The 12,427-nt window shown below is 43.3% G+C and overlaps 1 protein-coding gene across 1 annotated transcript; it reads left to right on the forward strand.

The window, feature by feature from the left end:
* melk (maternal embryonic leucine zipper kinase) lies at nucleotides 1-8,879 on the forward strand. The gene is made up of 18 exons (XM_030093044.1): nucleotides 1-77; nucleotides 235-333; nucleotides 424-509; nucleotides 1,933-2,049; nucleotides 2,141-2,284; nucleotides 2,396-2,464; nucleotides 2,821-2,913; nucleotides 3,129-3,227; nucleotides 3,439-3,507; nucleotides 3,840-3,938; nucleotides 4,130-4,216; nucleotides 4,931-5,062; nucleotides 5,168-5,329; nucleotides 5,496-5,772; nucleotides 7,721-7,817; nucleotides 7,971-8,127; nucleotides 8,237-8,340; nucleotides 8,432-8,879. The coding sequence occupies exons 2-18, from the start codon at nucleotides 255-257 to the stop codon at nucleotides 8,607-8,609; spliced, it is 2,049 nt and encodes a 682-aa protein (XP_029948904.1). The 5' UTR covers nucleotides 1-77; nucleotides 235-254; the 3' UTR covers nucleotides 8,610-8,879.
* Nucleotides 8,880-12,427: the final 3,548 nt, after the last annotated feature.

Raw genomic sequence — 12,427 nt, forward strand, 5'->3', positions numbered from 1 at the left:
CTCAAAACCCCCGAGGTGGAAAAGCTTCCTCTGTTTTTATTCGGCGTCTTCTCCGTCTGCCTTCTTTTTAAATCCAGGTAAATAATGTCCGTTGTCTTGTATAAAAAAAAAGCTCCATAAATGTCTCCTGTGGCGGAATCGGCGGCTTTTATCACGTGTATTTTTGCATCCGTTCAGCATAAAGTGGTTTAGTTATCGCTTTCACCGACGTGGAAATGTGCTCTCTGTCCGCAGGGAGGTTGACAAAGAGAGGGATGCCTGTGGAAAGGACGGAGCAGCGCGGAGCCGACGAGCTCCACAAATACTATGAAGTTTATGGGACCATCGGCTCCGGTAAGGTGCATGTTACAGACCCGGACCGGGTCTCTGTGCTGTCAAACCGGCTCTCTATTCCGCGTCCGACCACTGTCCGTGTTTTCACAGGAGGCTTTGCTAAAGTGAAGCTGGGTCGACATATCCTGACAGGAGAGAAGGTTGCCATCAAAATCATGAATAAGAAAGACCTCGGGGTGAGTTCACAGTATGACAGCGTGTTTGTCTCAACCTGGGGAAATGTGAATCCATCATCCCAGCCAGACAACATTAGGTCTTCAGTTACATGTCTTGTTGTTGCAGCCACAGTTACCCACAAGCTCCAGCCAATCAGTTTTCATGTTGAAAGTCAGTTTATTCACTGGTTTACTTCATCATAATTCAAAAATGGTCAAGTGTGACCTAAGCCAGCACGAACAAATGTTATCAAATCGGGGAATTTTAAGCTTGTATTTCAAAATATTGTCGGTGTCAAACAACACTTCCACCACCACCACCCCCTTCGACACTGGATACTGGTTTCACAAGAAAGAAGCCAGAAATGAAAGCCCATACATTCCATTCTTCTTTTAGAAACTTGAGGACCCTTCATTGAGAAATTCACAGATTAGCATGACCAAAGGATTTGAGTTGTTTGTGCAGTAACAGCACAGTCGCCTCACTACCTCAAGGCTCGTAGCTGTGACCTTTCAGTCTGGAGTTTGCATCCTGTACCTGTGCATGAATGGGTTTTGAGCAGTCAGGCTTGCTTGCAAAATCAGAAACGTGTTTGGTGGGATAAGTGGTTGCCCCTTTTTGCTTAATGGGTGTCTGTCATTGTGTGTCCTTCTCTCTCTTTGAGGTTAGTGAGGTTAGTTTCTCCTTTGATAAACTGGTGATTTGTCTCTTAAGAGTGTAACCTTCCCTTTATGCAAATGTCAGCTGGTGAAGTCCTCAGTTTCTGCCATAAATGATCCTTAAAAAAAATTCAAAAGAATTCAGTCTTGAAAAAGATCTCCTTTAGGCATTTTGCCTTATAAACATAAGTATTTAAAAAGATAATAGATAAAAGGTTGAGTATGCTTGAAGGTTTAATGAATGGAATACACTTGATTTTACTTACACATTTGCAGCTGTTTATACATCACATCTGGAGCCAATTACCATGTTCTCCTTGATTGTGGGTTTTCCCAGGTTACTCAGGTTTCCTCCCAAAGGCCAAAACATTTGTTTGAGATTACTTGGAGACCTTGAATTGCCTGTAGGTGTGAATTTGAGTGTGCGATTGTCTTTCTCTCTGTTTCCCCTATGATGGATTCGCAACTTGGTTTACATGGTGTAAAATGTTTTCGCCACTGTTTGCTGGCGTTTTTTCCTGTAACCCAAATTGGATAAAGTGCTATATAAGATGGATGGAGGATTTCTTTTGAGTTTTTTTTTTTTTTTATCAAGTCAGGCAAATAAGTTGTTTTCAGAGTTCGAAAAATGTTCGGTAATTTGTGTACTTAAACTGTTGTTCGTGTATATGAATGTATACAGGTGTGAGAGTAGCCGATGGTGTTATAAGGATATGAAAGATTACCATTCCTTCTCACTCGATTATCCACCAATATATGTTCATATCCATCTTACTTGCCGCAGGATGACTTGCCTCGTGTGAAAGTGGAGATCGAAGCCATGAAAAACTTGAGTCATCAACACATCTGTCGACTGTATCAAGTCATAGAGACGTCCACCCAGATATTCATGGTGCTGGAGGTAAGTTCACAGGGAGGGAAGAGCACATATCATTAAGTTTGGTTTCTTTTCTTTACCTTCTCTTTCTCCTTTGTCTTTTCGTGTCTGTCAGTACTGCCCCGGTGGGGAGCTGTTTGACTACATCATAGCAAAGGACCGTCTGACGGAGGAGGAGACCAGGGTCTTCTTCAGGCAGATTGTGTCTGCGATGGCTTACGTTCACAGCCAAGGATACGCACACAGGGACCTGAAACCGGTAAAAACGATCTTGACACTTGTGTACAAGTTCATAAAGTCTCAGTTGAATTGCATGTGATTTCTTAGAATAGTTGTAGTATTTTGCAATGTTTGTGTTTTTTAATTTCAGGAGAACTTGCTGATTGATGAAGACCATAATTTGAAGCTTATAGACTTTGGATTGTGTGCCAGACCAAAGGTGAATTCCCTCATTTGCATCACAGTTTTCATTGTATCAAGAACTTACAGAGTTATAGGATATAGAAATAATTCAGGCTTTTAGCACTGAAATCTAATGATCTTAACTCTTGTCCTTTGACTTTATAAAGGCTGTTAAACCTCCAAATGTTAGTAAGATGTTCATAAAAGACAATTCAATAAAGGCGCCACAGTATCTGTTTCCAGCTGTAGATGACTTCTTATAATCATTGTTTGAATGTTGTGTTCTCTGTCAAACTCTTATTTGGGGCATCTGCCTATAAACAGCACATTGTCGACATTTCACGAATAATTTCAGGAAACTAAACTTTCATTTTTTTGCCTTGTCTCTTGCAGGGAGGTTTGGGTTATGAGCTGATGACGTGCTGTGGGAGTCCTGCTTATGCCGCCCCCGAACTCATCCAGGGCAAAGCGTACATCGGCTCGGAGGTGTGAAATCCTCTGTTGTGAGGTTTTACGTTTGAGATCAATTCAAACAATAACGTTTGCAGATTATATTTTTTTACTAGCTTTCACATCAGCTCAGCTTCTTCAGAGCGTCCTGATCATGTTTGCTGGAGCGTGTCTCAATGCAGCTGAGCTGTGAAATGTTATCTGTCCCACCTGAGGCTGACACACTGCTGTGTGACGTGTTTAACCTCCAGGCCGATGTATGGAGCATGGGCGTGCTGCTGTTCGCCCTGCTCTGTGGGTACCTGCCCTTCGACGACGAGAACTGCATGGCCCTCTACAGGAAGATCACAGTGAGATCCCTCTTATGTTTCCCTTTCTCCCTGATTTAAAAAAAAAAAAAAAAAAAGTGTGGGTGAGGAGTGTGGGACCTAAACTTTGCTTCTGACTTTCTCTTTCCGAGGATCTCAGGCATCTGGATTGTTTATATTGTACAAGTAAATCTCAGATATCCTTTCCAAACTTCGTTACCTTATGTGTTTATGCATGATTTTGTAATTTCAGAGGGGACAATATGAAAACCCACACTGGCTCTCTCCTGGTAGTATTCTCCTTCTCAACCAGATGATGCAGGTATTCTTTTCAGCCATCAAGTTTGCTCTTTCAACTTTTCTATGTACACTTTATCTGCATTTATTTATTTTTCGGGAATCTTGATTCAGTCCCAATTAGTTATTGAACTACAGTAAAGTTCATTTGCAAATAAGCCATAAAATTGTCTAACATAACGGTGTCTTCATTCCTTAACACACAAGGCTGTCTTTAAAAATGTAAAAGATTTTTTTTTATTATTATTATTATTAATTTAGTATATCAAAGTGTGATGGTACACCAGAGTGATGTGTTCAGACCAGGACTGGCGTGCCGGGCTATGTTGAGCTGCAGTTTCTGCTTGTGTCCTGTAGGTGGACCCCAAGCGGCGTCTGACTGTCCGACAGCTGCTCGACCATCCCTGGGTGATAAAGGAGTACAACAGTCCTGTGGAGTGGTACAGCAGGCAGCCGGTACAAACATCCACAACATGGAGTGCCAGAAAGAAACTGCAGCATTCAGTCACCAACATTTCAGAAGTTCACACTGACACAAAATCAGTCTTTATTACTTTATTATCAATGTTATTGATTCTCACCTGTTGTTAAAACAAAAAGTGTTTGTATGAAAAGTGTGTCTCTTTTTTTGTCTTCTTCTATTGTAGCTTGACTATATAGATGAAGACTGTATCACCGAGATGGCGGTCAACATGAAACGGTCCAGACAGAGCACCACAGCACTGGTGAACAAGGTGTGTGTCTAGATTTTTTTTTTTCCTCTACATGTAGCACTGTGTAAAAAGGCTGATGTGAAATCATGCCGCTTCGCCATCATTTCATAAAAGCAGGAATAATACTGTAGCAAAGGAAAACAAGCCCAAACACTGAGCCATTGTTCAGTCAGAAGTGGTGTAAAGAACAATGGGTCCCCACAGAGCCCTGAGCTCAACATGATCGAGTTAGTTTGGGTTTACATGAAGAGACATAACCGTTTGAACCGAGATGTCTGTATCACATACCCTCATTTGTTCTCAAAGCAGCTGAATCAGGTCAACCTGAATCGATCTGCTGCCTTGGAAGATGATTTCACTGCTCATCCTAAGATTCCTGATGCTGATGGAGCCTGTGGCTCAGTGACGCTTTCAGATCCCGTTAACATGTGAAGCTGTGAGTGACAGACGTGAAGCGTAGGAATAGATCAGCTCATATTTCGATTTACTAGAATACTCAAGCAAATGGCATGAACTGATGAAGCCACTTGAATAATGGATGAAACGTCTTCTACGACCTCTGACCAAGTCCAGTTGACCTGATTCAGTTGCACTCAAAGCGCTCTTGCAGCTTTTTTACTCTCCACATCACCTGAAGCATTTGCACTGTACTTTATTTAAATAATTTTTAAACTCCCCCCAACTGTGATGCTCTAGCTTCTGTAAACAGGCACTGACAAAGGTTAACTCTCACAGTGGCAGTACGATCACACCACGGCCGTCTACCTGCTGCTGCTGTCGAAGAAACAGAGGGGGAAGCCTGTCCGCCTGCGCCCGGAGTCGGCTTTCTCAGAGGACTGCGGCTCTCCTGTGCAACAGAGACTACAGGTTGGGGCTCCTGGCAGCTGGATGCTTTTTGCACAAATTCTTCACCCCTTCCACTCTCATCGCTGTGTTGATGCTGTTCGTCTTTCCTAAATCTCCCGTGTTCAGGCTAAAGAGGCTGTTCACTTCAGCGAGGACGAAGACGGTGTCATCGTGGGCTCTTTGGATTTTTGCTCAGAGTACATCGATGACTGTGTGTGGACTTCTGTCCCGCAGTACTCTCCTCAGGGGGTCAGAGGTCAGCCAGACGGAGCCAACAGAAAAGACATTGTATGTATAAGCTGGTGCTACAGATGTAGATTCCATAGATCATTTAGAAAGGTGGCAAATGGATTTCAACTGTTCTGATCAGACTTTGTGTTCAAATATAAAAGCCTTTATGAAGACAGAGTGATAAGAAGCTGGATGCTGTTAAATGTAGTTTTGTCTTCCGCAGCTGTCTCCAGCAGTGGAAAAGAAATACGCTTCCAGCCCGACCCCGGAGAGGGGACGCACGGCAACGCCGCCACACCGCCACGAGAAGAGAGCCACAATCAAAGAGCGAGCAGGCGAGAACAAGGAGAACGTTGCAGCGCCACAGGAAGACGGCGACATTTTCCTGCTGCCGCCCCCCCGAACTCCAGCGTCCAGTAAAAAGAGCGAGCGGCCCAGCAAAAGAGCGCAGACCACACCCGGTAAAAACGGCACGAAGCCCTCAGCAGCCACACCTAAAGGTACGGGCGTTTTCCCAACGACTCCACCAAGTACAGTGACGGGCGCAGGCACCGCCGAGCTGCAGGCCATCAACAGTTTATTTGTATACAGTAATTGTTTGTTGTTCCAACCAATGGCTTGAAGTGCAAGTCCCTATTAGATTAGATTTGCATTAACCAACTGCCCCTCTCCACGTTCTCCCCCCCGCTTTCATTTATCTCTTCCCCGCTCTTCGTCTCATGCAGCTCTCATAATCACAAGTGCCACATCCACATGCCACACATTTGCAAGTAAATTGTCCTCTGGTAATAAACTCATTTATTGGGCCTGTTTTTATCCCAAAGCCACTCATATTTCTATGATTTAGCTGTCATTATGCAGCCGAAAATGGACACACACTTGGATTCGCTCCAACACACACTTATCACTGTCAACTCAAAGGTGAGGTTATTATCAGGAAGCTAATTCTATTCACTTATCTATAAATGAAGGACACTAATATGAATAGAGAATCATTAAAGTCTTAATTATTTGTCACGGTGCTTCCTCTGCTCAGGTGTCCAGCCTCATTAGTTCCCTCTATAAATTTGGTCAACAGACGGCTAACACGCTGCAGCTGACCTGTTTGAGGTTAAATCCTTGGAATCCGGGACGGCCCGGTTCCTTTACAGCCTCTGCAGTGCAGACACACTACCTGTGACACACACACACACACACGCACACGCACGCTGTGGTCTGTGTGTGCGTCTGTCCCTAGGCGTGTGCCGTGACAGGTGTAGCTGTCTCTTTCCTTTGCTCTCTGTCCCACGTGGGCTGTAGTGACATGTGTTCTCTTGCCACTAAAGCCTAGCTCCCTTTTGTGTGTGTGTGTGTGTGTGTGTGTGTGTGTGAGACACTCACACTGGTTTTGCCTTTGTGCTCAAAAAGCTCCAAAGTCACAGCCAGCCAGTCCCACGCACAGGAGCAAAGGGCTGTTGTTTACCCCGTCTCGCTGTTAATCTGGTCTCGTGCCGTTCTCCGTCTGAGCAGCTCTTTGGCCTCAGAAACCGCAGACACAGTATTTTGTGTTTTTGTGTTTTCTTTGTTCAGTTTCTCACGTCTTCCAGGGGTCAAATCATTCTCTTCAACATCCAGTAGCGTCATTATGGGAACTATTTCACGCACAAGCTGCTAAAAAGTTTACAGACATATTTATTGGGCCACAAATCATGATAATTTTTACTATTGGATAGTAGGAAAAAAAACTCAGCAGTATCAAACCCTGAACATTTTCTATGTAACGCATTAATGAATGTTTAATCGGAGTTAATCGCACCATTTAAAGAAAAAAAAGAAGAAACCCTATTAACCACTCAGCTTAAACTGAATGATTAAAAATGTCTGATTTAACAGTACATGAATTAATTTTATCTTAAAAGCTTGACATTGTCGGCTGGTTCTTTCCTGCCAGTTGGGGAATTTAAAATTCAAACTAATCTATCAGCTGATAATAAATCATCTCACAAAAGAAACTATAATTATTACATATGCCTATACAGTAACATTATTTTTTAACCCGACACTCACAGCATTTCTGCCACGACTTGCTGTGGCTGTTTGTGTTACATTCATCTATCCCAGTCATTAAATGGTGACAATTAGTGAAACGTATCGGTGTAAAGTGATCACTGCAGACGGAGGTGTATCTGCTAATTTTCAGCGCTCCATCAGTGTGTCTCCTGACCAAATGAAGCCAATTCCCGATGTTCTAATCTCAAGGAAAGCTGTCTGGCTTTAATTTGTGAACTTTCTGAGCAGCTCAGACGAAAATAAGATGAGTCGAGTTGAAATTATCTTCAAAAATAAGAACGAAACAGTCACCCTTTGCAAAATTTTGTTGCAGTCAAAATGAATTGGTGCATCATAGTCATGAAATTGTTACTGTAAATTCAGTGCCGCTGTTTTAATCCACGTGTGTGTGTGTGTTAGGTGGCAGTAGTGCATCCAAAGAGCACAATCAGAAGAGAGCCCCAGAGACCAAGGATTCTGCAAACATTGAAATAGTGACCTTCAGTCCAGAGCGAAGGTAAGCGTAAAGCAGGAAATTGAAAAAGACCACGGTGTTAGTGGGATCAGACACACATCCGCAGGTTATTTTATTCCCGAAGATTTCAAATCCCCGGACGTCCGAGATATCTGGAGATACAATTGAGTGCTGAAGGCAGCTTTACTTCATCAGGTCAAGGTCTCTGGACATGGCTGTCAAAGAAGACAGCGGGAAGAAGAAACGAGGAGGGAAGATGTTCGGGTCCTTGGAGAGAGGCCTTGATAAGATGATCAACATGCTCACCCCGAGCAAGAAACGAGTCCCGCGTCACGGCCCGCGACGGATTAAGGTAACAGGCTGGATCTCCATGTCTGAGTTGAACAAACAGAAATATTTAATCAGCAGATGGTGTTTAAGTTTAATTTTCACCAATTAACGTTGGATGTTTTGTCCTTTAGGCTCAATATAATGTGACTCTGACCAGTCAGACCAACCCAGACCAGGTCCTCAACCAGATCCTCTCCGTTCTGCCAGAGAAAAACATCGACTACACACAGAAAGGGTAACCTTATATTCATGTTGCTGTTGGCTGACTTACCATTAGCACGACAATAGAGCTGATTCTGCTCCCGTCTCCTCCGCCGTTCGTTCAGCTACACCGTCAAGTGTCAGACGTGGGGAGACTTCGGGAAGATGACCATGGCGTTCGAGCTGGAGGTGTGCCTGCTGCAGAGACCGGAGGTGGTTGGCGTGCGCCGCCAGCGGCTGAAGGGAGACGCATGGGTCTACAAGCACCTGGTGGAGGACATCCTCTCTACATCGAGAATCTAACGGCTGCAGCTTCCTGTCTCCTTCACTGTTCTGACCTTACCCGTCTTTCTTTGCCTCAGTATTAATTATCGCCACACTAATACCTTATTTATGTTTCCTGGTCATTTTCCTGCCTGTGGGGACAAATCTTTACTGCACAAACTAAAGAGCATTACTAATTTACTGTCACTGTATGTGTTTACAATTCTTTCTGATGTTTTACATGTGTGTATCAGTTTTTTTTAAATGTTAGTGTCGTGTTATGTTTTCATTATTTTCAGTGATTTTAAAGGGAGCTAAACAAATTTCTGTCCTTGTAAAAACAGCTGATTGACATGAATTAAACTTTGTTGACATTACATGGTTTTTTCTCTTTATTTATTCGGCCACTCTAAACAGGGTAAAACAGTTTGGTTTAGTTTCTGAGCATCCATCCAAGAGCATCCATCTTGAAAACTTACTATCAGTGTTCCAGAGTTGATTTTTCTTTCCATAGTTCTGAGATAACTTTTATTTGTTTATTTTATTTTATTTGTGAGACAGTGTTGTGAGATAATTCAAAATGCTTTTCATCAACACTCATGATCAGCAACTAATGCAGAATAAGGCCTCATTAAAGAAACTATTTAAATACAAAGTAAACAATTCAAGAGTTGAAGATGTGGTGCAATACATGAAGGATTGCTGCAGCTAAAAGGTCTGAAACACGGTGTGATTTTCCCAAAGATTTAGTTCATGAAAACTGAAAGCAGATTCTGAATGTTCGGTCTAATCAGGGATAATGAATCTGCACGTGAGTGAAGTGGCAGCAAATCATTGTTAATGCAGAAATCAGGCGGACTAGACGCCTTCCTACTGTGAAAAACATAATGACATTCATTTACAGAAGGGAGGGAAAATTAATATACATTTTGGTAAATGAATTTTCAAACAAACAAAACTAGAAGCATTTGTGTTTAATATGTGACAAGAGTTTGCACTGGAAACTTTTTTTGTTTTGAAAACAAAATCCTATAGACCTGCATTTGACCCACTTCACAATGATTTGATCCAATTTCCTGCCTGGGGATCAGTGGAAGTATGTCTGAAGTGTCTGAAGCTAAATATCCACCCGTCTGATCCAACTCACGTTAACACTTTAAATCTGGCTGCATTTTGTTGAAGTTAATATCTGTTGGTAAAAACATTTTGGTTTAAGCCCCACTGCTTCAAACCAAACAATAAACATAAACCCGTCCCTCCTCTCTCTCTGGTACAATGAACGTCTCCAGGAACCATATTTGTCATGACAGTGCTGCGACAGATCAGCGTTTGTTTCTGGCAGGTTCTCCTTGGTGTCTCGGCGGGAGGCAGATGGGTAATGGCGGGCCGACTGGATGATGAGGAGAGGTTTAACCTTAATGGAGTCTGGAGAGTGTGGAGGGTGGGGTAATCATTTAAGACTGAGGTGAAGGTTGAAGTTGAGCAGGTTAATAAAGCCCTCCTCCACGCCTCCCTCTTCATATTGCGTTGGTTATAATGTGTCCTGCTGGGAGGATCGGAGCCGGACAACAGCTGGACTGAAGCTGGTGTCACCTCCGCTACTCTCCTTGCTTTGTTTCAGCCCCCGAACACATTTTCTCCTCTAAAATCCTCCAAAGTTCCTCACAGGATGGAAGGCAATACATGATGAAATACATGTATGAATTAATTTATTTAGATTGATAACATTGCAGGATTTCTCCTTGTACAGAATCTTCCTGAAGTCCTGCTTGTAATCAGTGTTTAAAAACTGAAAGAAAAAAAAAGAGGGACTGAATGATCCCTGTCATCATCACTGACCTGGAACAGGTGGCGCCAGAATTCCTGACCTCTTGTTGTCTGGAGTGGTTTCACTGCTTGTTGATGTTTGTTTGAAAATTAGAACAGTCTGAGTCCTGCCCAACGACCACAAGAGGATTATTTCATCAAAGCTAGAAAACCCAGCAGGATATAGAGCAGTGTGAGAAGGAGAAGGAGCCCGGCTCATACTCGGTCGCAGTGTTAGGTGAGTAGAAATGTAATTCTCAGATAAGCTGCTGGTAGTCTGTTAATAAAATGTGCAGACGGAGCCCAGGACTCGTGTGAGCGCTTGAACCGATTACAGCGGCGGTTTGTGTTTGTTTTCAGGTTCGGCAGTGTGAAGAAGGCGTGCAGAAGAAATGAGGCTTGTGCTGGGAATTGTTCTCATGCTGCTGTTTCTCTGTGAGTTCATTTTTCCTGAAGACGGCTATTTTCCAGAAGCAGATATGTGATACGTATTCTTTTTATTCATCTGTCAGTAACTCTCTACTTTGTTAATTTCTAGGGCTTCAAAATGCTCAGATGTCCAGTGCCATGCTATCTGCAAGCGCCTGTGAGGTGAGTTGATGAATGTTGCTGTAGTTTGAAGTGGAATTCAGTAAGAAATGTAAGATAACAAGACTGCTTAGTGAGCTTACTTTTGAAAACTTTTCCTTTTCGTTCCAATGAAGCTAAGAGTATGTCCTAAAAAAACGACTCTTCTTTAAAAGCGCTTATAGATACATTGTATCATTTAGACCAGAAGAAAAGTGAAGTGAGTGAAAGTTCTGTTCTGAAAAAGGATTAAAACAATGTCTCTGTGTTCACCTCTGTGAAACATTTTAATGTACATCATTCAACCGTCCAGCTGACCACTTTGCTGCTTTGATGCGATTATAAAATAACTTCCTGAGAGTAAGTCGTTTGTACTGCTCCAAATCCAAACTAACCAAATGATATTGTGAAGAAAAATATAGAAGATTTAAAGCTAGAAATGTGTTGGTAGAGACCCAAAAGCTTAAACTGGAGAAGAAAACAAACATGCGCCTATTCTTGACAATACGGACTGACTTGCTGATGAATGGGATCGATTTTAAAATCCTTTTATTTGTGAATAAATGAATAATCTCTCCACTCCCGGCCTGTCCGAACTGCTGGCTTTTACTCCTCGACACTCACTCAGTCGTTAGGACCAAGACTTGATGAGGATTTCCACTTTGAGCTGACGAAAACCTTTCAGCTGCCTTAGAAATCCTCCACTTGCATGGGATGCCTCCAAAACGGCTCTGAGACAGACCCGATGTCTGATTTGACGAGACATTTTACAGCGAGACACGTACTTCAAAGTAAAGTCTAGATTCAAGAAGTTGATCTTCTGTTGATGTGCAAATCAAATTTTTAAACGGTATCGAACTCACTCATGGTTCTAAACACTAACTGGATCTTTCAGACAGTGTCGATGAGCAGGGCTGCAGCGTCTCTCCTGGTGTCCCCGCTGTCTCTGTACTCCTGGACGGTCTCTACGATGGCCCGGGTCCTGCTGTCCATCCCGGCTCTGGTCCTCGGCTGCCTCTGGAACTCGCTGCTGCTCCTCCTGGCGTTGCCCTGGTGCGTTGTCTCCATCGGCTGTTCTCTGCTGTTGACGTGTCTCCACGTCTCCCTGTACCTGCTCCACTTGGTCCTGGTGGTCGGGGCGGTGGCCATCTTGACCTTTACGCGACACAAGATGGCTGACAGCGGAGCCGCAAGCGACGGAGTGCGACACCAGCAGAGGAGAGTGAAGGAGAATCAAACCAGAACCAGGGGACGAATGTTCGGTCGAAGAGCCGCACAGCAGGGCTGAGTTCAGTCATATGGGAGGAGACTGTCCGTTTCTCGGAGGGAAAACCCACCTCAGTTCATTTCTGCCGTTACCTTCATTTATTTAATGAACGTAAAACTGAATTCCATTCAGACCGTGTGTTTAAATTGGCTTTGAGACTCTTTCTAAAGAAGAGAAAAGTGAACACGCGTGGCTGTGAGATCTCGTGATCTAAATG

This window comes from Salarias fasciatus, chromosome 6 (genome assembly GCF_902148845.1).
Source record: "Salarias fasciatus chromosome 6, fSalaFa1.1, whole genome shotgun sequence".
Lineage (NCBI taxonomy): Eukaryota > Metazoa > Chordata > Actinopteri > Blenniiformes > Blenniidae > Salarias > Salarias fasciatus.